Raw genomic sequence first — 27,330 nt, 5'->3', positions numbered from 1 at the left:
CAGACCATAAACAGCATAAAAATTAAAAATTAAATTTGTTTTACGGTTTAGGACGCCCCTGATTAAAAGTTTTGTTATTTGGCATTTGTTTAGGTGTACATATAAAGATACCAAATTTTGTAATTTTATCTATACTGAAATATTACGAAAAACCCTTTAAAAAACGTACCTTTTTTAGGGGGTGTAGCTTTCTTTAATTGCATTTTTCGAAACACTTTTGTCTTAAAATTAAATATTCTATCAACTATTTAAATTTGTACCTAACAATAAAAATGAAACACTGTATAATTAACACATGAAAAATTGATTCACAAAAATTTAAAATTAACTCACTAAAATAACAAAAAAACTAAATTTTTACCACTTATAACACTATATAACAAAGTGCTCAGCATTTCGGGGGTGGTTTGAACCCCCTAATCTCCCCCCTTGGGTACGGTCCTGAGAATGTATAATCAAAAACTATTGTCGGTGGTGATCCAATAAATCATGCAGAATAGATTGATAAATGTTTATTGATAAATGAAAAAGTAAAGTTCAAAAACCTTTTATAAAAATTAACATTAAACATTTATCTCAAATGCAAAAATATGGTGGATGCTCCGGGTTAGTTATTCTTTGGCAATTCCATTTCTAATAAAAAAATAATTAAGGCAACAATTAAAATTTATTAATTTTATTTGCAACACTAATATCTTATACTGTTTGTATGGTGTATTTAAGTAAGTATAAACAAAACATAAGAAGCAAGCCTTATGTTGCCGTAAATATACGCTCTTGTATAATATTCGTGGTCAATCATAAGTACATAAATTGCACTTATTTTGGCATTTTGTCAATTTTGACAAATTTCTTTATAACAATTTCTGAATTTAGTAAAATTGCTGATCCAATATTAGTTTTGAAAAAATTTTTGAAGATAACGCAAATTTCATAGTTTAAAAATCTCGAATTATTAAATTCTCGCTCCCCAACTGTTCTCAAAATTAAACTACAAACTCGATTTTTAAACTGTCTATAAAACTCTTGTTGTCTACAGGAGTTTCGTTTTTATTGTTGTTTTAGCGCTACTCCCTCTAAAAGGGGTGCGTTTTATAACGGGGTTTTTCCACTATTTCAAAATAGATAAAATTACAAAAATTGATACAGCTGATAACCTTTAAAAATCTGAACGCATTCAAATATAAAATATTGAAATTTATATTTATGGGTGTCCTAAACTGGAGGAGTTTACCGTAAAACGGATTTAATTAATTTTTTATGTTGTTCAAGGTTTAAACATTAATTTTAAAATGATTTTACTCAAAAGGGTAAGTTGCATCGAAAAAACGCAAGAGACCTTCTTTTTGTAAAAAACTATCTAATTTAGAATTTTGTGGCTGAAAGTGGCAAGAAATTGCAGCTAAAATAGTTATTAAAAACCACACAGTTTAGGACGCCCCTGATTAAAAATTTCGACATTTTATCTTCGAATTCGTTTAGATGTACATATAAGGGTAATTACTGGTACCAAATTTTATAATTTTATTCAAAATGGTTTTTGAAATATTAGACAAAATCCATTAAAACATGCACCCCTCTCAGGAAGTGTAGCTCCGTTACATAGTATTTTTCGGAAACTTTTACCTATCTCAAAATTAAATATTCTCTCATGTAACATTAAATACAAAACACCCTGTATAATACAATTATAGTCTGTTAATTAAAGTTTAATCGAGGTCACAAATGTGTTCGAGTTATAGGTAGCTGAAAAACTTGCAAAATTGAAAACAAGTCATTAAATTACTTGAAAAATTGCAAATATTTACTGACTTATTTTATAAAAAACGTTTTTCGTAGAACATATTAAAGTGACTCTGAAGCATGCTCTTCTGAAAGAATTTCCGACATCGAAAGCACATCAAAAGAAATAGAAATTCCTTGTGAATATTTTTCCATTCGAGTCGTAAAGAATCCATAGGCAAAGTGCAAGCTCGCGTCTGGATCTGTTCCGCACTTTCCGAACAAATATTTCCAACCGTAACTTCTCGAAGAGAACTTAAAGTAATGAAACCCACCATTAAATATTTTTTATTGATGGAAGTTTGAAAATAAACCAAGATTTTATTTCCTACATCCTTCTCGACAAAATCCGGAAATACCCGATATAAATCAGGACATTTTTCATACAAATCCAAGCCGTCACTTCACTTATGAGATTTTGTTGAGGAGATTAGGAACAGATTTAATAAAACTATTAAACTTTTAATTGGTTAGAATAAAAAAAACGATTGTAAAGTAAATTACGTTTGAATATGACTCAGTAATTGGATTCAGCTATTTTCAACAAATTTATTGGGAATTTAAAACCCGTGTCGGTTTGAATAAAGCTGGGATTAATATCATACGTCGAGGTGGAATGAGGACGCAGTAAAAAACATCGTCTGGATGCTTTGGAACAATTTATTATTAACGCACTCTGCCCCAATAATGTCGACGAAGATAGTAAACTTTGGGTTAATTAATTAAATAATTAATATGGTCGATAAAAAGTTCTTTCTCATTTAGTATAAAATTAGGGAAGCACATTAAAATAAGTTTAAATTATCTGTACATTGTTACAAAACTTTTTCCATTTCATTAGTTCACGTTGTTTTAACTAGATCTATTAGTCGAAATAAAAAAAACTATCACTAGTATCATAAACTTATATTTACTATAGTTGCAAAATTTTATTACTTCCACATACAGGGTGTTTGTGGATTGCGAGCAAATATTTTAACCACTAAGAGAATTTGTTATGAAATTCCGTATCCAAATTTTATTTTGCAATTTCCCCCCTATTTTCACGAGCCGTTCAGTGTGTCTGTCGTTGTTAGTTGGAAGTAAAAATATCAATGAAACTAAATTGCATTGAATGTTGACCGTGAAAGTTTTTATACAGAAAAAAGGAAACTTTTTGTCCAAAAAAATTATCACTTGTTTTCACGTGTCAGTTTAGTTAGTCGTTAATGCACTTTCGGGTGAATTGTGCACATCGATTTGAAATCAAATTGTCAATCAAGTCATTATGGCCAACTACTCAAACGCCAAATTAACTAGTGTACGAACATTACACTTCCAAGACCGATTTTCACTAAATGTTTGGGCAGCGATCATTAAGATCACCAAATTGGACCCCACATATTACCTCAACGTTTAACTAGTGCCGTTTATCTGGATTTTTTGGAAAATGTGTTGTCCGATTTGGTGGAGAATGTGCCCTTGTCGACACATGCGGTATTTACAAGTGGAACTCCATCAGATTATGCCAAAGTCGTCACCAATGGATTGAACAATCATTATCCCTAGAGATGGATTTGTCGCCAATGACCTCGCTGGTCGTGTGTTTTTTGGGGGTTCACATGAAACAATTAGTGAATTAGTGTATGCAGCTCAAATTTATACCTTCGAAGGGCTCTGTGTGCGAACGCAAGCTTCCCTAGCCCGAAGAGTACAAGAAGTGTGCATTGCCAACGAATGACCACATTTCGAGCAATTTTTTATAATAGCAAGTATTGACCCACTAACATTGACACTGATCTACGCTAATGTAGCGATAATTTTTTTGTCTTTACGCTGTTTACGTTACAAAGTTTTTTCTTATGAATGATTGTAAACATCGTATTAAGACATAGGCGGGGACGGGTCTTCAGCCTCAATTTATTTTTAATTTTAACTCAGAAATGACGTGCTTTCGACAAAAGTTGGAATAACCAAAGTTGTTTCTTTTGACGAGTCCTATTAGTGGTTAAAATATTTGCTCGCAATCCTCAAACACCCTGTATAATCATTTATTTAATAAAATTCATTTACTGACATATTTATTATTATACAGAGTTGACAGAAAATTTGAAAACCTTGTAATGTCGACGTTTTTTTTATGAAAATTTGCTTCAAGATATTTTTTTAAAGCAACATTTTAGTTTTTTTTTAAACATACGTCTGCATTAAAACTTTAAAATACAAAGACTGCAAATTAATCGTAACCTATGAGTAGATATGAGTAGGAATTTAGAAAAGCTCCTAGAGCTACATTTACGTCGCTATAACAATAATAATAATGGTCTTAGACTCTTGTATAATAGAGATTGTAATTGGGGATTTGCGAGAGAAATTATTGTACGAGTAGTTAGTTACCTTCCTTATCCCGGCGTAGCGCTTATTTCTCTTTTCCATGTTTGCCAAATGAGTAAACACAACTGTTTTGAGTAAAAATTCATTTATTAATTATGTTCAGGTATTTAGTATTTAGCTAAAATTATTATTAAAAAAAAACATGCCTTAATGGTATGTACTTGCACACAATTTATAGAAAACATGTTGCACCACATTCTCAAACAAACTAAAATTAGTTTGAGACAAATTGGCACTGTCAAAGACACTCTAGCCATTCTTGTTTTGTAACAGGTGTTCAAACTTTATAGTTCTAAACAACCTTTTTTAGACCAAGAAACTTAAGTGAATTTCATAATAATTCGTAGTTTACTGCTTGTCGCCTCCCACAATCGATCACGCTCGTCACAATGCCCTTCCGGAACAAACCACCTTTGATCTCGATTCAACTCTTCAGTACTACTGTCACACCGGCTACGTAACCAATGGGTTTCCTAGAGCGAAATGTTTGGCTATCGACGGACAAGCCTCCTGGTATGGTCCGGACATATCCTGCGAACGTAAGTTCTGTTCTTACTGAAAGTGACCAGATTCCTAACATTTTTTCGTACATTTCATAATTTCTTGAAAATAGGAAAATACGTTTGGTTTTAATAACCAATTTCATACTGACAAAAAAAAACCTATTGGACATCAAATGAAAATATTAGTGACAGTGTTCTTGCATGGATGAGCAGAGACCAATAATTTTTGTTTATTAGAATAACTATCATTTTTTAAATAGAAAGGAAAATGTTCCTAATTTTTTCTTATGAATGAATTAAAAGGTATGAAATTGTCATAAAATAGAGAAATCACTACGAAAATCACTACTAACTATTACAAATTACATGTCTTTCATATGAATATAATTAAATATAGTGGTGTGTAATTGAAAAACTTTGTAATCGAAAATCGAGTGAGCACAAGATTATTTACAACCCCCACATAAAATGTAACCGCATGTAATTAGACCCAAATTTACAACCACACCCGCCGACAAGCTGATGACACAGATGTCTTGAATTTGTAGAAGAAAATTTTAGAGATTTTTAAAATTGCTTTACAATCAATACCTTTCGCGTAAATGAAAATTATAATTTCACTACAATTGCAAGTTATATAAATGTTTTATAATTTATAATCCATAATTCTCATACATACAGACTACAGAATAATTATTCATTTCATTTCAAATAATTCATTTCAATAATTTTTGGTCTGTTTCTACTCTCGTATTCTTATTTAAATATTTGAAAACGGATTAACAAACCAGTTAGTTAACTATTTCCTTGAAAACAAGTCTTAGTCACCACTATTCAGATAACTACTTCTCTGAAAATTTACTAAATAAAAATTATTTCCTTTGATTTTTATTTATTTGTCCTCATAAGTAAACTAAATTGGCAATTATCTACGATAATATTAAAAGAATCCTAATAAAACATTAAAAAGTATAAAATTATATTTGCGAGCCAGACAAGAAAATCGTTTTAAAAAAATTTAAAATTTCTAAATCAAAAACAAAAGTGGATTGCGGCGCTTTTTTGAACTTTTACAACTAGCGAAATATAGATTGTTGTTATCCAAGTCGATAACTTCAAGAGGTAATCCAAAATTAAATAATTCGCAATCTAAAATCGGGTAGCAATATTACTACAATGCTAATAAAAATTTGAGCGAATTTATTCCTGAAAGCACCACAACAAAACCGTCTCCGCAAAGTTTCGATTTCATACAGATAACCAGCGTGCGGCAATTTGGGTGTTGTAAATTATGTTCTTCCACTAGATTGTCGTTTATGACTGCTACCGATCCCAGCTTGACAGCTGAACCAGTGTTGTAAAATTCTGAAGGCCAAGTTTGCTCCGGACGGGCCTTAATGTCTGTTTAGATTGTTAAAAATGAGTGGTGTAAATATTGTGTACAATCAGCGTAGAAAAGATTGTTCTCCTAATAAACCGCGCGAACCCTTAAGAGGCTGAACCCACAATCCACAACAATAAATCTTTTCCATTGTAAACGTCATTTCTTATTCAACAGTATACAGGATGCGCCAGAACTCGCGCCTCAGAGAAAAATTGCAAGCAAGATATGATAGAAAAAATGTTTAAAAAGTCTATCTGTCAAAAAATTTTGACGACATTTGACATTTTTTTATGTCTATTTAATGATACTGATGATGATAAAATACAGGGTGCGCCAGAACTCGCGCCCCAGAAAAAAAAGCCATATAAGGTAAGATACCAGGAACATGGAAAAAATGTTTAAAAAATTTTATCTATAAAAATATCGAAGTTATGAGGGTTTAAAGTTTGCACTTTGACTCTATTTATTTCTGTTGGAAAAATAATTTTCCAAGTTTTTTTGCTATAGGCTATTAAAAGAGGAAACAAGGAAGCAGTATCCTAAATTGTAACTCTGTTCAATGTTATTTGTGGCTTTTATTGGCAAAATTTTTGTCCCTTTACTAATTAATTGTAAAAAAACAAGATCATCAGTATCATTAAATAGATATAAAAAAATGTCGAATGTCAAAAATATATGTCAAAATTTTTTGACATTGAATTTTTTAAAAAAAATTTTCATGTTCCTGGTATTTTACCCTACTTGAAAATTTTCTCTGGGGTGTGAGTTCTGGCGCATCCTGTATACAATTATTTAGTAAAGGTACAAAAATTTGGCGAATAAAAGCCACAAATAACATTAAACAGAGTTACAATTTAGGATACTGCTTCCTTGTTTCCTATTCTAATAGCCTATAGCAAAAGAACTTGCAAAATTATTTTTCCAACAGAAATAACTAGAGTCAAAAATGCAAAATTTAAACTCTCATAACTTCGAAATTTTTATAGATAAAATTAACATTTTTTCTATGTTCCTGGTATCTTACCTTACATTTTTCTCTGGGACGCGAGATCTGGCACACCCTGTATTTAGTTTGAAGTGAAGTTCAGTTACCAATTTTATTTTCAATTGAGTAAATAACAAATTATTTAAAAAAAAATCAGAACTTTGTACTGCAACTAAAAATTTAATTAAAAAATAATTTAAATTGATGGTTAATTAGTTATTTATTTACTAACATAACAAGTAAATGCCCGTTTTAAATGGCATAATTAAATAAACAATATTATTCTTAGAAATAATACCTAATAAAAACTATCTATTACTAGGAATGAAAATKACCAAATCTAACCAGACTATTTAATATAACTCTATAAAATATTGATACTTAATATATTTTTTTGATAAAGTTGTAAATAACAAATTAAATAATTTCATTATTAATTTTTATTCAATTCAAACAGGTACACGAGCTAACTCTTTTGAACTGACTAAAAATAGTTTTTTTGTAAAATCGTCTTAAAATTAGGTCATTTATGCATTAATTTGCGGGCGTAAATAGTATCTTTTGCGCCCTAAGTCCTAAAAAACCAGCAATTGTAATATCTTTTATTGAAATATTTAATAATATTATAATAATATTTTACTGAAAACTGTACTATTTCCTTTCTCTCCAAAACTTTTGACTTTTTGGGTTTGTAGTTCTCATTTTGCCTCTTCAAGAATGCATATAAAAGCTTATATTGTTTTTATCGATACCATGCTTTAAAACCATAACCGAACGAATCATAGAATAATGGGACCATAAGGTAGATGGGCAAAATTTCTGCGACACTTCTGAAATAAACAAGTAAAACGTTTTCATTAATCTGGCGGTAAGCGATATTTTTCTGAGTGCACCATAGCAAAAATTCATTGAAAGTTTTCTCATAGATTTCTCTTGATTTTTGTGGCAATAACTCAAGTGTTACAGCTTTCGCTTCTTCGGCTAAAATAGCTATTTCTTCTTATTTTTCATTTTCGGACATATTTTTATCACAAATTCAACTTCTTGAAAAAACACAACAATAAATTTTTTCAGTATTTTGTTTTTATTTATTTGCATCACATTAGCAATTAATAACAACTCGATTTTTGAGAACGAATCGTGCCATTTATTTTCAAAGCTTAAAGGTGGATTTTACAAAAAATCTTATTTGCATTTCGGGTGTGAACGGCAATTTTGGCCCTTTGATGTCTTATAAACTCTCGGCTCTTCGGGCCTTGGGCTTATAATTCCGCCGTGGGCCAGAATTGCCTCCTTCAACGCCCTTAATACAAAAATAGCTATTTTTTTTAATAACCATAAGATATTTTTCTGCTAAAGAGAGCTAGTTTGGGTAAAAAGGACGTCTGGTCACGCTATTTATACTCAACCTCCGTTAATAAACTCCATTTGTAGCAAATTCCTGCGGCGCTCCAACTGACATATCTCACGGCTGGCATGCGGGTGAATGTTACACATACGGATGTCGAATAACTTACCACTGTGCCGAAGGTTACGAACTTGTCGGAAAAAATGAGCGTTTCTGCCAAGCTGACGGCACCTGGACCCCGAAGGAATTGCCTACTTGTGTTCGTAAGTTCCCAAATTTACGACTCCACATGTTTAATAAATAGGGCATTCCATATCATTACTTTGAAGCGAGCAAAAGGGTCAAAATGTAGTAATTTATTAAAAGGGGCGTCGAAAGCTCCAGCTGTTCTTCTTCAAATTTTTAGCTCCGCTTTATTAGTCTGCCTTAATAAAACCCCTTCGTGGCATTTCTATTTTGTTTGTGGCGTCCGTTTTATGTTGTTACAGCGGTGCAGTGTAGCCCACCAGAAAACCCCCGACATGGCAAAGCAATTTACACGTCTTGCAGTTACAACTCTGTTGTCAGCTATGAGTGCAAGTATGGGTACACCCTTCAGGGGGAAAGCAGCAGGAGGTGTGGAGCAGATAGGAAATGGTCTGGCACTCAACCTATCTGCAAAGGTACACGCATGCCGTTATCGCCCATCATCATCACTTAGTCTGGTCGATAAGTCTACATAAGCCCTCATTTTAGAATTGGTCAAAAAAAGATCCAGTATATTATTTGGCATTTTTCTCTGGGGCGCGAATTCTGGCGCAACCTGTATAAATAAAATAAAACAATTTCAACACAAAAAAGTTTGATGTTATACCTACATACTCATTACGTATTTACTTAATTTTTCTGTAATAAATTTCTACTTTAAAATGTTACATATTTTTGGTAAGAACAATTTCATTACTAGTGTTTTGTTAAATCACATTTTACATTCTTTGTTGTTTTTGTATCATGTTCTTAAATAAATCTTAAATCGAATTTTCATGTATATTCGTTCTAGTAGGGACTTAGAGAGTTAAATAATAGTAGTTTATTATAGAAGTGAAGAAAAATTGTTCATTATTGGTGAGTGATGTATTTTATTAAAAGAAAATTAGAAATGTTCCAATTTATATAGTTGCTGATTTCTTAAATTGACATTAATTATTATTGTCTTGTAAATTTGTCATGAAATGAAAAGCAACTAAAACGATGAAAATTCCATAACAAACGGTCGTGATGTATTTAAAAGTAACAAACTGAAATGTGTAAAGTGTAATTATTGCATTTTTTTCATGTGCCATTGTTGTTTTTAACAAATTGAGTGTGTAGTATCACGAGTACGCAAGATCCTTCATTGACGCATCGTATCTAAAATGCAGTTTTTTGCACACTATCCGACCTGAAACAGATAGATGTTGAGTCGTAAAGTGTTGTTTGAGACTCAAGAGCCCCATATAAAAGAATTTTGAGGAAGAAAAAAAAAAGTTTTGTGCTATATTATTTTTTTCACCAATAAGACAAAATAAATCACCAACTGACCATTATTGTATGGAGTTACATAATAGTAGTTTATTATACAGGGTCGCTAAAAAGCATGGATACAGTTAAATATTAAAAAAAAAAGAACCCATTTTAATTAAAAAAAAAACTTAAACATGAAATACATAATTTTTACGCTACAAACGATGTTCAAAATAATTTCCATTGACTTAAGAATTTCTATAAGCTCAATTTCATTTAAATGTACCATTGTTAAACTAATTATTGCACACAAGTTTAATTTTTGACTAATATCCAAGTGGCAGATCGCTAATAATAGCATTTTCGAAGCTAACTTAGTTTTACTTTTCCAGAATTACATTTTTGAATTTTTATTTTTTTTACCTTTTAATAAAAATAAAGGTGGGCATATGTTACATCACAAAATTCAGAAAAAAATGCTCTTTTAAAAATAACTAAATTAGACCCTACGTGTCATTAAAAAAATCAAGTGAGCCTTGTATTTTGAAAATAAATGATGGTAGAAGATTAAAAAAGATCTCAGATGATAGAATTTGAACACTTCTAAGTGTTTCCCAAATTTCAACGTGCTCTGTTAAACCGTTCTGAAAATATTTAGCTGTGTCCATACTTTTTAGCGACCCTGTATGAATAAGTAAAGAAAAGTTGTTCATTATCTGTGAGTGATGTGTTTCTGAAACGAGTGCATAGCATGAGTTTTAGAAAAAAATCAGGAGCAGATAATGTCAACTTTTCTTTACGTGTATAATACAACGTTTTTTCCTATAGGTATCAATGTACATTGATAAATTTTGTTATTAATTTTTTCACCAATAAAATAAAAAAAATCACAAAATGACCAATCGAGTAAGATAAAAAAAACTAAATCAAATCATAGTTCCGCAGAGTAACCATTTCTATCTACGGTATCTAAGGAAGAAACAACAATATTATTGATACCTATAGTTAAAATAAAACATTATGAAAATAAAAAAAATATTTACACAAAATGATTCACTGAAAAACAAAACTTTGTTAAATTACTTTTGACACATGGCTATCTCCAGTATAATATTTCTATTGCATAACTTTTCCATTAATTTTGAAAAGAAATCTATTAAATTAACTGTTATTACATTGATAACTAAACGAATTATAAGTAATTATGTAATTTGGTGACAAATCTACTATTTTGAATTCATAAAACATTGAGCAGATTTGTTAGACATGAGTTACGGTGATTATCGTCTATTTTGGTTATAAACTCTAAATTTGAAAACATATACTCTCAGATTAGCATGCATATAAAAATTACTACTAAAACTAATTGTTAAGTTGACGATATTGTTTTTTTCGAATGAAAATATATTTTTTTTCCAATAAAATAATAAAACCAAATCAGTAACAATGTAAAAAATGTATACTTACTTACTTACTTAGATGATAAAAAATTACAAAATGTGTATTCTTTTCATAGCCGGCAAGAACACACTTATTCTCCTTCAAATATCACTTTAATAATCTGGTTTAAAAAATACTGCTCTTTTAGCAATTTTAAAATTGAGGGTTGTTTGTAACTTGTTGATCAAACAATTAATTTCCTTTGCGCATGAGTAGAGATTAACTGTGGACACCCTGGACGTCTGTGGAACGGTTGGCTGGAAAATATCGAGGGTGGTACCGGTTTGGGTGCTTCCATAATTTTCCGGTGCCATGAAGGAATGTTACTTGTGGGCAACACTTCGACAGTCTGTCAAAGCGACGGAAAATGGAGATATCCTCTACCAAAATGTTTGGGTAAGTCTTGGAGCTGTCTCGCTTGTTTTTCCTCTTTTGATTCACGTTCATTCTTTATCAAAAAAGTGATTACTCTTTTGCTATACCTATTGTGGATTTTGCAGCTCCGTGTGTGGTACCTCATGTGTCCCAAGGGCGGGTGATTTTGGTTTCGAAAAACGATACAGCGCCTACGTCTACTGTGGTTCAGCATGGAGAAGCATTAGAAGTGAATTGTGAGTATCAGTACGAGTTTTTGGCAAGTACGTCGGCAGTGACTTGCAATAATGGTACTTGGACGCATATTCCGAAATGTGAACCAGCCAGGTTTGCACTTAAATTAAACTAAAACAAAGTAAATGAAACTATTGGTTTGAAGATGTAAACATTTGCCGAAACCACCTAAAAATGGAATGGTAATCGCTCCCAAGATGAACCATAATATGAAGGCTAGGTTCAAGTGTAAAGATGGGTTCCAAATCAAGGGACATCCCCTAATTGAGTGCTCTTTTGGTAACTGGACGGGAGAAATACCCAAATGTGAAGAAGGTATTCGTGGGGATAAGTTATATTGTAATTAAAATTCAATTTTAGTTTATTGTCCATATCCTGGGTCGGTTTCTAATGGTAAAATTCTACTGGTCGGTAATATGGGTCTTTACGATTATCGCCCATACGTCCGAAAAGTCACAAACAATAAACAAATTATGTATGATTGTGACAAGGGCTACGTTTTAGCTGAGGGCCCTCCCGGAGCGACGTGTATAGGAGGCATGTGGAGTCCTTCACAACTACCAAAGTATTACAATTAACTTTATTTTTTCTCTTTGAAAATTGTTTGTAGATGTGTTCTCGGACAACATCCCAGATTACGGTGGAATCGTCGAAGAAGATCAATTGTGATGGAAAAATACAAAAGAGCTTTCATACGCCACCATAAACTTATCTACGAACAACGTGAAAAACGATACGTCCATAATTACTTGGATAATTTAAAAGACCAGCGTCGATTAGAGGCGAAAAAGCGCTTCAAACGGGCACTCAAAGGTGGGAGCAGCAGTCGAGCTTTTGGAACGTCGCATAAAAGCTCCAATTCGCAAATAAGTTTAAGAAGAGGCAACAAAAAGAATTATAATTATTACGAAGAGGAAAAACAAGAAGAAATTAAGAAACCCAAACACAAAGTACGCGGACCTTGTGAACCTCTCTCCAGTGAACCATACGTTAATGTCGAGATTGTCAAACATGGAAGAGACCCAAATGTGTCTTTCAGTTCGGGAACTATCGTTAAAATGGCTTGTGGAAAAGGTTATGGGTTAAACATGCCCGAAAATAAAACAGCTAAATGCGTTCGGGGACGGTGGAGACCAACTAGACCCACTTGTTCCATATGTGCGTAAAAATTTTGTTTAATAAATTGTTTTAGTTAATATTGTTTCCAGTGCCATGCTTTGTTCCAAGTATTGAAAACGGCGTTTTCAAACTGTCCAAAGCCGAATTTTTCTTAAATGTTACAATCGATATAGATGAACCTCTCAATGAAACTATTGAAATCGGTAATGGCCAAGTGGTCGAATTCGGTTGTGTCGAAGGGTATAACATCCAGGGTCCCAGTAATTTGCGATGTTGGCACGGAGACTGGACTGTGACCAGTTTTCCGGAGTGTACAGCTTCCCCTTGTCAATTACCTCAAATTACCAATGGGCAATATTTGATGGGTTACAGGGCGGGTCTAACCATTGCTAATGGGTCAAGCGTAAATTTCCAATGTGACAGCGACTACAGCAAGTCAACAGCTCAACCCATTCAATGCATTTTAGGCGAACTATACCCAAAAAGTCCTTCCTGCAGACCTGAAGAAGGAGTAGATGTGAATAGTAAAGTCATAGATTCGCCTCATTTTATCGGAGGAGCGGATATCATCAAGGGTGGTGATATAACAGTTCTGCAATACGGATCGCCGTCTAAAGCATGTGGTCCTCCTGCAAAGTAAGTCTCGACGACTTGTTTCCAAAATCCAATATTTTTTTCTAGAGTTCAAGGTTCATTGGTTTACAAAAATGGAGAACCGATAGTAGACGATGAGAATAATTTTCCAGACGGAACTGAAGTTACTTTTAATTGTATTGAAACCATAATGGGTGAAAAAACCACGTGGAAAATTGTATGTGAGGATGGTAGTTGGATTGGTCGATCTCTAAACTGCGGTTGGTTCAGTTAAAAAATGTTAACTTCTGTTTATGCATAGATTTGCAGATACCGAAGAATTAATGGCATCCCAAATAGTTTACAACAACAACACTTGTATTTTTAGAAATCAAGAACCTAATGTGATTTCGTTCTACAATGACCAACAAATTCGTGAAGAAGTTGTTGAATTTCCTGCTGGTGCTGTTCTTGTTAGTAGATGTGTAGATATAGGAAAGTATTCAATGACAGGATCCAACACAAGAAGATGTTTAGGAGGGGAGTGGGATGGTACCAAACCTGCTTGTTTTGGATTGAACCAGGAAAACGACTATTCTATGGAGAAGCCTCCTACAATTTTATTTAGACATCAGTTAGGCCCTATTGCCCAGTCTAATGATGGCAAATTAATTGTATATCCTGGAACAATTTTACACATGGAATGTCTCTGGATTAGAAGATTTGGAAATCCCAAGTGGACCGTTAGCCACGATTATAGGTGAAAAAGTTGTAAAAAACTTTAGAACATGTAAGAACCATTGATCTGTTTGTAATAGAAAATATCCTGAAGGATGGACCACTGACCCAGGCCGAGACTCCCAATTAGAATATCGTCTTTCTATCTTCCATGCGTCTAAAGACGATTCCGGACTTTTTACTTGTTTCACTCCCGCCAGATACTCCCATTCTATAGAAATAGAAGTGAAAGGTAATAGTCTCAAGTAACACCAAGACTTCACTCACGAGTTATTCCATGTCAAAACGATCACTTTTAGAACTCATTGTTTCTGATTTTCGTAAATTTGGGATATATTATAGAACGTGTAAAAATAAGTGACACGTATTTCACCGTTTTTTATCTTTTCAATGTATGTTGAAAAAACAGGGATGTACGAAATTAAGTACCTCGGAGCAAAAAGAATTTTTATGTAAAGAACAAATCAACATATTAAAACGATTTTTTTTTAATAGTAGATATCACGTCCGTGATAATACATGCATTCTAAAAATTTGTTATTAACAAATAATTTAAAAATATATTGTTTAAACAAAAAAACAATAACGCAGGTTTTTAAAATTCTGAAAAAATTTATAAATGAACTCTCATATTTTTACTATATGTCTTCACATAAGTTTCGAGACGGACGTTTTAAAGATGGCTGAAAAAAAATTTTTTTTGGGAGCGCGGCATAGTGCATGATCCTCTAAGATCGCCTGAACGTAGCATTTCTTTGGAAATTAAATAGAAAAATTACCAATTACCGTCACTAATAAACTGTTCTAAAGAAAACACATAATTTCCAATAATTTATTAACATTTATTTTTCAAAAAATATCAATAATAAAAAACAAATTCTTCGGTAGAAGTAGAGTACTCTTTTTATTTTATTATCTGATATTGGAATAAAAATATGTAGATTTTGCGTACCTTTTAGGGGCTTTGCTTGACTAAAACGATCATTCAAAAATTTTCAATGTCTTTCAAATTGTCTATTAGAAATATAGCAAAACGTAATATGTGAAATATTTGTGGCGGGTAATTAAAACCTTTTGATAAAAGTTGAATTCTTTTACGGTCCGAGCGGGTTGCGCCATAAGAAGAATAAATTTATTTGAGATAGGTTCTCCAGCGTTATATTGTTATCTTTGTTATCTTTAGGAAAAATGAAAGATTTAAGCAGTCAGAAATCCAAGTATTTAAATAAACTATAACAGTTTATTAAACAAACTAAAGTTTAGAAAATATTATAAAATAAAATAAAAGAAAATCAAATAAAATAATAAACATTGTACTATTCCGTTCATGTTAAAGTTTACATTCACCAAATTAAAGAAACTACTCATTAACCACATAAAGTAATAGTTTAGTATCAAACAACTAACTTAATTCAATTCCTACTAGCTACGAGTATGTCCAATATAAGTAAAAATGTTCAACCAACTTATTCCTAATGAATAAGCTTTTAAGTAACATTAAATAATATTGAGTGAATTAACCATTATTCCTAAATTCGAATGCAAGGGGAGAAACAGTTCCAGGAAAGGATCAGTTATTCAACAGCCCAAAACCATAGGGGTTTAGAAATCTCGTATTACCCGATTACTCGCCCAGTCCATCCCAACTCTCATAAATCTTATCATAGAATACCTTATTGTTACTTACATTGAAACACGAGTTGTCAACAAGATATCATAAGTTAAACTTTGCAAAATTATGAATGTTGTCATCGTCGGAGCAAGGAGAAATTAAACTGAATAAAACTTGCAGTTCATTATCTGGGCAAATTACAGAATCAGCAAGCAGTCGAGTTCAGCTAGGTAGTGGAAACAGCACTTAGTCGGAATTGGCACGAAGGGCACTTCTTCACACACACACACCATCGAACAGCACGATCAAGATTGAATTCCCCCTCATTGAGTTTTGGGTTGTACTTATATTGAAGACCCCATTGCCCTTTTGAGCCGAGGTCGCCTTTTTGCCCCCTTTTTCTGATAATTGTGATTACTTGGAATACTTACTTAGATAATTTTTAGGGTTTGTAATTAAATGAATTTTTCGTTATCCTGCTTCACTTTTGACCTTTACATCCTGGATGCGCTCGTTATAGTGGGGTTCTCAAGAGTTTTGTTCTAATTTTAGTAATAATTTGTCATGTCCAGGACCGTTTATGAATTTTGGTCATTCTTTGACCTTAGATAGTGTGGGATTGTTTATCAATTTGCTCCAAACTATTTATTGGGGTGACTACTTAGTTGGGGTGGCTGACTTGTAACCTTTGGGCGGATATGCTATTTTCTGGGAAAATTTCCTTATCTACTGAACTTTTATGGAGTTGTCTCGTGACCTTTGTGGGTGGGTATGAGTTTCAATTAGTTATTGTTGATTTACGTGGTCGGTATTTTGTGATAAAATTAGGTAGATCAATTTACTTTATATTGGTAATATAAATTACATCTTCTTCTCTCGTCTACATGATTGTTCCTTTCCTTTTACCTTGCAATAAAATTACGAGTAGGTAGGCCAATTTGGCCCCCCACATTTTTGTGATTATATCCGATAGTTTAAAACATAATACGGTAGCCGTTCGCCTGTTTCAGGAAAAAATGGTAATAGAGTTTTTGAAAACCCAATATGCACTCGTCAATAAAATATTATATCTATAATTTGACTTAACATCAAAAAAAAATATGAGTTTTTACATAATTTTTTTGAGAAAAAAAAAACCTGCGTAATTGTTTATTTTTTGTTTAAACAATATATTTTTAAATTATTTGTTAATAACAAATTTTTAGAACACATGTATTGTCACGTCCGTCCGTAGTGTACCTGCTTATATCTATTATTTAAAAAAGTCGTTTCAATATGTTAGATAATTTTTTTTTGCTACGAGATACTTAATGTTGTAGGTACATCCCGTTTTTTCAACATACTTATAAAAATAAATAAAAAACGGTGAAATACGTGTCACTTATTTTTAACGTTCACACATATCTCAAATTTATGAAAATAAGAAACAATGAATTTTAAAAGCGATCGTTTTGGTATGTAGTTACTCTCAACACGTTTCTAAAAATACAAATTTTCTTCTTCTTCAGCTGTCCATTGCCCAATTGTCCCCCAACGACGCGGCTTAACTGTCAACACTCAAAGCACAAAAATGAACACCCATTTGAAATTCTCCTGCGTAAACGGCAACGCTCTTATTGGTGCATCAGAAATAACGTGTCTTCCTTCCGGTAACTGGAGTGCTCCATTTCCGGTCTGTGAAAGTGAGTATCTGCAAGTCGTAGACTTTTAGAAGTCACATTCTGCTTCAGCTTGATGCACTCGTCACATTTCTTTTTGTTTTGGTTCTTGCATGTGTAGGTATCGAGTGCGGGGAGGTGGGAGGTGTGTTGCCACCTCGCCTTCGTGTTCTGGTCGTTTCTAGAGAGGTTGGGGGCCGTGCTGTGTTTAGCTGCGAGCCCGGATTTGGGCTCAGAGGCCCCCAGGAAACCGTGTGTCAACCAAACGGAGATTGGGCTACACCATTCCCAACGTGCGAAGGTTTGTTGCGGCTTGCACTTAGCTTAGAATTAGAGATTTCACCACCACAGCAAAATAAAAGTTAGAATTGTGCTAATAGCCCAGTCAAATTAGACAAATCGGTGGAAAAAAATCCTAGAGAGTTGGAATTTTTTTTAAAACGCTTTCTTTACATTTGAGTATACATACCAGGTGAATAAAAAGTATGGAACCATGCGGTTTTTTTTTAATCATTTGTCTTCAGAAAATAATAATTAATATAAATTAACGTAATATAAAAATTAGATCGTATTTTGAAAACCAAATTTTGTCTTATTTTGAGTTCTGCGATTTTTTTAGTCAAAATTGCAATTTATGAAAAAAAAATTTTTTGAAAAAATTAAATATGAAGTAGATAGTTGTGATCCTTACATCATAACCTTTTTGAGAAAAATAGTTTTATTGTGGGTTGCTATTTAAAAAAAGATTTTTTTGTAGAACTCAAAAACAAAAGAAAATTTTGAAAAATTTTATTGTTGATAAAACATCATAACTTTTAAAGTACTTTATCGTTCATCAATTAGTTTTTCCAAAAAATTAATAGTTTAAGCAAAAAACGTTTGGTTCCATACTTTTTATTCACCTGGTATATCAAAAGTCCCCGATGGTGGGGGGCGAGCTCGAGGAGGGGGAGGGGGTTAAAGGAGCCTTTTTTTGGTTTTTTTGCTTATATCTCGAAAATTATCACTCCTATAGGTTTTTATTTTCTTATCAAAATTAAAGCTTACAAAATTTCCTACAAAAATGGTCCTTTGCATTTTTGTTGTAGGACTAACCGTAAGCGAGTTATAGGGCAGAAAAAACATCATTTACAAAAATGTGTTTTATCTGCATTTAAAACAGAATTAGTCTTACAATTTAAAAAAAACTGACAGCAAATTGAATTTACTGGGTCCAATACTTCATTAAAGAAGGGGAGTCACGAGGGTCTATGAATACAAACTCATCGTTTATGTAATTTATGCAGAATTTTCTGTAGAAGTCTATTTCTGCATCAAAATTTTCTACAAAAATGGTCCTATTCATTTTTGTCGTAGGACTAACCGTAGGCTTCAAAAGTTTGGAGTCTACATAAAATTGCATTAAAAATCCTTTGAAACACATTTTATTAGTTTATGGTAAGTATTTATATGTGTAGAGCGTTCCCTAACTAAGCTGGTCTGCCCGAAAGGTGACTCGGGTGTAAACATTTAAACGGAGATATAAATAAAAATTTTGGATGAAAGAGAGAATCAGTCTGTAAGGGGGTTAGATGGGGTGTAAATGTTTAAACTAAAATATAAACATAAAATTCTTCAGAGGTGTAAAGGGGCACTAAAATCAGATTTTTCGAAAATTAGTTTTTAAGGGAATAAAACAGTGTACACATTTAAAGGGATATAAAAACATCAAATTTAGAAAATATGATCCTCAGAGAGTGTAGAAGTGCACTTTTCAAATTTTAATGAAATAAATTAGAATTTAAACGCTTGAAAACAAAATTAGAAACATGAAATTTCGAATTTTGAGAATGCAGAAGTACACTGAGACGACACTTTATGAAAATCAACATTTAATATTTATCCATAAACGTAGCCCATGCGAAGAACAAGACTACTATAACTAAATCCTATACATAACATAGGTAATTATATAGCTTTATAGAGTACCTAAGCCTATGGAATGGTTTTGTGAACGGGCTTTTTCCCATTTTATATCAGAAATACACGTGGACAAAGTCGCAGGCAAATGCTAGTTCAGCATATAAGGACGACTCGGAAGACTTTATAGACTCTCTAATGATGTGTTACACCCAATAAATTCAATTTGCTTTCAGTTTTTTCAAATCACAAGATTAATTCTGTTTTAAATGCCGATAAAGCACATTTTTTTTAATGATGTTTCTTGTCAGCCCTATAACTCGCGTACAGTTAGTCAGTCTTACAACAAAAATGCAAGGGACCGTTTTTATAGGAAATTTTGTTTTTAATTTTGATAAGCAGGCAAAAACCGTTAGGAGTAATAGTTTCCGAGATATAAGCAAAAAAACAAAAAAAGACACCTTTAGCCCCCTTTTGATATATGTCTACCCAAGAATAAAGAAAGCGTTTAAAAAAATTCCAACTCTCTAGAATTTTTTTCTACCGCTCGCCCTATTTTTGTCTAATTTGACTAGACTATAAAACTACTCCAGTCTAACTTTTACAGTGCTGTGGGTTGATCACATTGCGTGACACAATTTTATGTAATTGCTTTCGTTTAGAAGTTCAGTGCGACAATCCCGGTAGTCCGGAAAATGGTTACATGCAAGGCAGTGGGCCTTTTAAAGCAGGAGACGTGGTGCAGTTCAATTGCAATCCCGATTTTATGATGGAAGGGCAGCCTATTATAGCGTGTCAGGATAATTCGAGATGGTCGGGGAAATTACCTAAATGTAATTAATTAGTTTCATTGAAATAAATAATCTTGACTTCACATTTTATAGGTGTGCAAGCTTGCTCGTATCCAGGAACGACCATCAGTGGAAAAATGTCTTCAGTTAAGTTCTATTATAAAATAGGAGAGAATATAACCTTTACTTGTGACGAAGGACTGACTTTGAAGGGAGCTGCAATGTTAAAATGTTTGAAGAATGGAAAGTGGTCGAATGCAATTCCCACTTGTGTGACGGAAAATAACACACCCGAAAATGACTAAACTCTCATTGCTTTTATGAAATTGACTGAATCTTTTACAACAACTTAAAATTAATGTGATATCATTGTTTAAGTTTTAGTCCAAAAGAAAAGAATAAAGGGATAAGTATCATCCTTGTCAACTGTTAACATATTAAGACATATCCATTAAATGTACGTAAATTTTATAGAAACATAGAAATTTTTTATAATTCGATAATGTTTAATATAAAAGTATATAAAATATGTTAAATGTAAACCTGACAATGATTACATATGAAATTTGTGCAAATAACAAGTAATTATATCACTTAAGATACATAATCATTAGATCGCTTGTAAGAATATAACTATTACACATAATAATAAAGCATTAGTAAACTACCTACTATTTGCGCAGAAACACTCTCATCTCTACTAGTGCAATAATATTTTATTTTGTAACAAATGTATTATAAAAATTAAAATAAAATTTAGGTTAGTTATAAGTTTAGTTTAATTTGTCTTCCTGGAAAACATCACTTTTGCAATCTCATTAACAAAAAAATGTGATCACAATTAAATTTAAAACACGTGTTATAAAAAACATTGAGAGATAAAAATTAGATAAAATATTGCCTAATGCCTACATTTCGCTAAGGAATTACCACACATATTTTTTACAAAAATCGCTAAGATAAAACAATTCTGTGAATAAGATTTAATTTAACGTAAACACTGAAAAACATCCAAAATTACCAAGTGAAAAAAAACATGTTGTAATGCATCAGACACCAGTAAAGTAGATGAAATTTGTTAATAATAATAAAATAAATAATAATCACAGAAAAATTTTATCTTTCATTATACTCATCGTATACCTGTCTAGCTTTTTTACACAATTCGTTAGGCTTAATTGTATTTTTTCCTTTACCTAAATGTAACCATTAAAAAACTAAGAAACTACAGAAATGCTACACAGGCCTAAAACGAACAATGAAGTGGGATTTCATGTAAAACTTCCACAAAATATAGATAACTGTAATTAATGAATAATTAGAAAGCCCTATCAAAGTGTCAAAACTTTAATAAAAAAACAGGTTTTACCAGTATAATATTTGGTAAGCTGGTGATATCTGCATGATAGGAAGATTAAAAGATTCAGATTAAATGCAAATAATTTATGATATCGAACAGTAGTTATGTAAATTGTTGTCTGAATTACACATTATCGCTGCCTCAAAAAAGTTTTTTTGAAACCTCAGGTAGGCCCCTGTAAAATTTTCTTTGGCCTCAATACAAGTAAGCAAAATTTCGGAACACCTTCATTTGTACATTTATTTAAAAAATAAAACTTTAGGACAAAGAATTTTTGAAATCGACAAATGTATAATTAGATGCCAATTGCAAAACTTTATTCTTCTTTGCAGACATCCAAATACAATGAATTTCCCGTTTTTGATGTTGATTTTACACAACTTTTGTAATAAAAGTTCTCGGTAATACGACTTTTGGCAATAGTTATTGTTAACTATTTACCTAAAAAATAAAACAAATAATATAAAAGACAAATGTTTTCATCAAATATTAGAAGAAGCGTTTATGATTTCCGAGAAAATTTTAGAGCAATTTCCCACCTGATAATGATCTTTTGTTTTCTGGCTTAAAACATTACGATAATAATAGAAAAAATAACAGACAAGTTTGTATAAATACAAAAATCGTTCGAATTTGGGACCATAAAATACACCTATATCAAAAATGAGAACATTCATACTCTTCCTTGTCGTGTTATACACATCAGACGCTTTCTCATTAAACGAAAAATGGGAAAACTTTAAGAAAATTCATGAAAAACATTTTCTTCATTCAAAAGAAGAATATCTCCGAAAATCAATTTTCAAAAAAAAATTACAAGAAATCGAAGACCACAATGAAAGGTATAGGAGAGGATTGGAAACATACGAAATGGGTATTAATAAATTTAGTGATTACACCGAAGAAGAGATGTTCCTTTATACCCACGGTCTTCAACTCCCCTCAGAGTTACCGGAACCCTTCATCAAGATTTCCCCAAACGCGACTGCTATATCAAGAGCAGCTCTTCCAAGCTCTTTCGACTGGAGAAGCAAAGGAGTGGTAACACCGGTCAAAAATCAGCGAAATTGTGGCTCTTGCTGGGCTTTCTCAACGGTAAGTGAATTGAAATTTTAGTGTAAAAAATAATAGTTTTTCTACTTTGCATTCATACTAAGGTCCATTACGAAACTGTTTTGGGTTTCGTAATGAACAAAAACAGTGCTATAAAAATTATACTAAAAAGAGGGAAATTTAGTCTTATAATATTGGCGAGCTAACCGTTTTTCGAACTGTCAGTGTCAATCGGTCTAACGCAAATGAAATTATTCAAATACGAAATTTTTGCTGTGTTTGGTTTAATTAATCATCGCAAAAAAATGTTCCGAATGAACATGATTATAGTGGTGCTTACGCATACCTTTAGATCATAGGACAAAGTTAAATATGTTACTTTTGTGGTTAGGTAGGTTTTGCCGTCAACTTACTGAACAATATTGGCGTGTGATCTCATAGGGAGTAAACTGTTCATCATATTTGCCGTCAAGGTCGGTATTTCTAACGCCGTACATTAAAAAACGTCTTCGACACATTAGAAATTCATTTTTACCAATAAAATGATGACGTTTCAAATTTATTTCATAGCCACCTAGCCAGCACGCAATGTCGCCAACTGCCGGAAAATTCCCTACATTCCAAAATTTTTATTTTTTTGTTTAAAAAAATGCAAAGTATAAAAAATACTGTATGATATCTTGTTTATAAGGCATTTTGTCGCACTTACTGCTTTATGACACTCCTCGCTGCAAAATGCTTCTTATAAAACTCGTATCATAATATACTATTTTGTATTTTGTAGAATGGTGCCGTCGAAGCCCATTACAAAATTCATCGAGGCTCTGTTGTCACTCTCAGCGAACAACAACTGGTTGATTGCGTTCGTAAAGCCTTTGGATGTAGAGGAGGTTGGATGACTGATGCATACATGTATATTGCCAGCAATGGAGGAATTAACTACGACCGGGACTACCGATACACAGCTAAAGCTGGTTCTTGTCGTTTCCAATCATCCAAACCAAAAGTTACTATTCGAGGTTATGCTTATCTGACGGGACCCAACGAGGATATGTTGAAGGACATGGTAGTCACCCAAGGGCCTGTGTCTGTAGCAATTGATGCTAGTGGTAGATTCGCGAGTTATAGTGGAGGAGTGTACTATAATCCTTCTTGTGCGACTAATAAATTTACTCATGCTGTGGTTATCGTGGGTTATGGGAGAGAAAAAGGACAGGATTATTGGTTGGTGAAAAATTCTTGGGGGGCTGATTGGGGACTAGGAGGATACATCAAAATGGCCCGAAATCGGAGTAACCACTGCGGGATTGCTAGCAAAGCCAGTTATCCTGTTTTTTAAATCATATTTGTTGCATAATAAAGTATAACTAAATAAAAATACAGGGCAATTCAAATTTGAGTGGCAGTTTTAAACACAAAAACCCCCCCACAAAAATAAATTTGCAAATCGTAAAAAAGTTTTACGTATTACGACAAATGGCCGTTGCTAAGAAATAGAAATCAAAAAATAAGACGTTTACGTAAACGTCTTTGAATTGAGGGAATACGCCTTTTGCCCTTGAAAGACGTACACATGACAATTAAATGACGTCGTTAAGGTTAACGTTAAACTAAACGGTTTGCAAAAACTCTCTAATACAGGGTGATTCACGAGGAATAATGTGCCTGACCAAATTCTCTATGCAACCACCATTACATTTTCGCAAGTTGCTTTGCGACAAATGTAATGTTGGTTGCATCGAGAATTTGGTCAGGCTCAATATATGAGAGGAAATACCTACTAGAAATCAAAATCAACAATAATCTTTTAACTTTTATTTTATCAATTTGGAGAGCGTAAGTACAGTTTAAAACAATTAACTGAACTTTATTGTACCTAATGTTAATACAAAAAACAAAAAGGCGAAAATAAATAACATTTTTCATTTTGCTGACCAATAAATTATTGCAGAAACAATAACTGGTTTTTTCATATTTACAAAAATACTTTTCGTCACAATTTGAACATTTTGGTTATTGAAATGAGACATTCATTACAGCATCTAGCTGTAATTTTTATGCAACAGACAATATAAATTAAAATTAAATAAAATAAAAAATAAATAAACAAATTTTAAAATTATTTCTTTTAATTAATTTAAAGAATGACAAAATAATCACACTAAATATAAACTACCGCTTTAAAATATGTAATCATTAAATGTGAGAGCAGGAAATACCTACTAGAAATCAAAATCAACAATAATCTTTTAACTTTTATTTTATCAAGTTGGAGAGCGTAAGTACATTTTGAAACAACTACTTAACTGTACTTTATTGTATCTAATGCTAATGCAAAAGATAAAAGGGGAAAAATAATAAAATTTTTCATTTTGCTGACCAATAAATTATTGCAGAAACAATAACTGGTTTTTTAATCTACAAAATTACAAAAACATTTTTCGCCGCTATTTGAACATTTTGGTTACTGAAATGAGTCGTTTATTACAGCATCTCGCATCAGATGATCATTCCTATAAATCATAATACAAGGTGTTTAAGAACTTGCGCCCCAGAAAAAAATGCCGAAGAAGATAATGTAGGTACCAGAAACATGGAAAAAAATGTTTAAAAATTTTATCTGTAAAGAATTTTAAAATTTTATTTTTTGACATTTGACCTTTTTATGTCTATTGTTACCGCTGATCATGTATATGTTTTTCCATAATTATTTAGTACGTACAAAGTACAAAAAGCTTGCTAATAAAACCCACAAATACTTAACGTTAAACGTAGTTAAGTACATCAGCTTCTTTGTTTATCATTTTCTAATAACCTGAAGCGACAAACATGTAAAATAATAAATATGGTGAAAGTGCAAAATTTAAACCCCCAGAATATCGAAATTCTCATAGATACAACTTTTGAATATTGTTTCTATGTTTCTGGTATCTTATCTTACATTTTTCTCTGGAGCGCGAGTTCTAAAATACCTGTATACATTCATTTACATAATACGTTATGACTGTTATGAGTTAAAAAAACAAGTACTTTTTTACGTAATAAAAAATCTATTTTCTGATGAAATTTTTAGAAAAATCCAAATCACGTCCTGTTTTTAAATCGTCGAAGTAGTTTTATACAGATAAAAACACTTCAGATAAATTTCCGAGAGGTGAGAACATGTAAATCATTTCATTAAACCATACTGATACTACAATGAAAGTTTGTATATCCATCGTGTTATTTTTCTTCTACATCTGTGCTCACTCAATTAGATCTAACAATTTTGAAAAATGGGAAAACTTTAAAGTATGTAAAATGAAACGAAACTAAAAATCAACATTTAACAATTTTCAGAAAATATTCAACAAAACATATAAGAGCAAAACTGAAGAAAACCATCGTCAAACAATTTTTTTCAGCAACCTCCAATTGATTAAAAGTCACAATCAAAAATATAAGAAAGGTGTTGTATCTTATGCACTAGAAGCAAACCATTTGGCGGATAGAACAATTAGTGAAATAACCAAATCATCGCGTTTAAATGAGATGCCACAAATCGGAAATGGTAAGAAGTTTCCACCAAAAACTGAAGTTCCTGAAAGTATCGACTGGAGAGATTATGGTGTTATTACGCCAATTGTAGATCAAAACTACTGCTTGTCGTGTTGGGCTTTTGCTGTGGTAGGAACATCATTTGTTATAGGTATCTAATTTAATATTTTTTAAAATTCAGGTAGCAGCAATAGAAGGCCACGTAGGTATACACCTTGGCCAAAAGAACCAAACGCTGAGTCAAGAAAACCTAATCGATTGTGTGTACTCAGATTTTCACTGCAAGCAAGAAATGAAAAGATCTGCTTTGGTTGATTGTTATCAATATATCATCAACAGTGGTGGAATCGATACTTTGGAATCTTATCCTTATGATCAACTGCCACCTAAGTGTCGTTTCAAACCGGAAAATATTGGTGTTGCAATCCAAGGATATGTACTATTACCGAAGGTGATGAAAACGAGTTGAAAGTAGTTGTTGGAACTCTTGGACCAGTTTCTGTTATTGTAACGGCTGATCTTAGCTTTACATTGTACCGTAAAGGGATATATTATAAATTGATTGAATGCAAAAGAACAGTATAATCACGCACTTACCGTGATAGGTTATGGTACAGAAGATGGGAAAGATTACTGGATAGTGAAAAACGACTGGAGTCGAATCTTTGGCGAAGATGGATATATCAGAATGGCAAGAAATAGAGGCAACAATTGTGGAATTGCAACATATGATAGTTATCCTATTATTGAAAAAATGGAAAATTAGATTTTGTCAAATTAGAAGATAGTACCTCTAAAGTAATAAAATAAAAAATATACGTATATTTTTGTTTTGCTTTCATGTTGTAAGTAGATGCATATCTCACAGAAAATAGCAATTTTGCATCTTTGCATATTCTTTCATGTAACATTAAAAAGTATGTGATGTCAAAACATTACTAAAAAACATCATTTCACGTAAAGTTACGGAATTAAAATTTCGGGCAGTATTTTTCTTTCACTTCATAAAGTTCACTGTAAACTACCTTTTACTGTCATCATGACTGACATTTGACAATTAAACTTTTCTGTCAGTGACGCTATT

General features: G+C 32.2%; 2 protein-coding genes and 1 pseudogene across 5 annotated transcripts in view; all 3 read left to right on the top strand.

Annotated features, from left to right (window-relative positions):
• The window catches only part of LOC123012168, a 70,764-nt gene extending 49,697 nt beyond the window's left edge, over positions 1 to 21,067 (top strand). For 2 of the 4 annotated variants that reach the window (XM_044410000.1, XM_044410002.1), the window contains exons 5-20: positions 4,503 to 4,694; positions 8,462 to 8,638; positions 8,855 to 9,037; positions 11,514 to 11,693; positions 11,798 to 11,999; positions 12,052 to 12,221; positions 12,267 to 12,471; positions 12,517 to 13,064; positions 13,115 to 13,661; positions 13,707 to 13,879; positions 13,929 to 14,358; positions 14,417 to 14,568; positions 17,457 to 17,630; positions 17,728 to 17,907; positions 20,168 to 20,338; positions 20,390 to 21,067. In XM_044410000.1, coding sequence (XP_044265935.1) covers positions 4,503 to 4,694; positions 8,462 to 8,638; positions 8,855 to 9,037; positions 11,514 to 11,693; positions 11,798 to 11,999; positions 12,052 to 12,221; positions 12,267 to 12,471; positions 12,517 to 13,064; positions 13,115 to 13,661; positions 13,707 to 13,879; positions 13,929 to 14,358; positions 14,417 to 14,568; positions 17,457 to 17,630; positions 17,728 to 17,907; positions 20,168 to 20,338; positions 20,390 to 20,601 — 3,896 coding nt within the window. In that variant the 3' untranslated portion in view covers positions 20,602 to 21,067. The remainder of the gene's footprint in view (positions 1 to 4,502; positions 4,695 to 8,461; positions 8,639 to 8,854; positions 9,038 to 11,513; positions 11,694 to 11,797; positions 12,000 to 12,051; positions 12,222 to 12,266; positions 12,472 to 12,516; positions 13,065 to 13,114; positions 13,662 to 13,706; positions 13,880 to 13,928; positions 14,359 to 14,416; positions 14,569 to 17,456; positions 17,631 to 17,727; positions 17,908 to 20,167; positions 20,339 to 20,389) is intronic. The other 2 variants (XM_044410001.1, XM_044410003.1) reach the window with 2 other exon arrangements.
• Positions 21,068 to 22,319: 1,252 nt separating this feature from the next.
• Positions 22,320 to 24,188, top strand: LOC123010991 (procathepsin L-like). The gene is made up of 2 exons (XM_044408231.1): positions 22,320 to 22,751; positions 23,494 to 24,188. Exons 1-2 carry the CDS (start codon positions 22,320 to 22,322, stop codon positions 24,046 to 24,048), a joined length of 987 nt encoding a protein of 328 aa, XP_044264166.1. The 3' UTR covers positions 24,049 to 24,188.
• Positions 24,189 to 25,907: 1,719 nt separating this feature from the next.
• Positions 25,908 to 27,012, top strand: LOC123011949 (annotated as a pseudogene).
• The last annotated feature ends 318 nt before the right edge of the window (positions 27,013 to 27,330 follow it).

The sequence above is a fragment of the Tribolium madens genome, unplaced genomic scaffold, assembly GCF_015345945.1.
Source record: "Tribolium madens isolate multiple individuals breed KSU strain unplaced genomic scaffold, Tmad_KSU_1.1 Scaffold_91;HRSCAF=231;Tcas5.2_LG7, whole genome shotgun sequence".
In the NCBI taxonomy this organism is placed as follows: domain Eukaryota; kingdom Metazoa; phylum Arthropoda; class Insecta; order Coleoptera; family Tenebrionidae; genus Tribolium; species Tribolium madens.
This window is presented reverse-complemented; position numbering and strand designations above follow the sequence as displayed.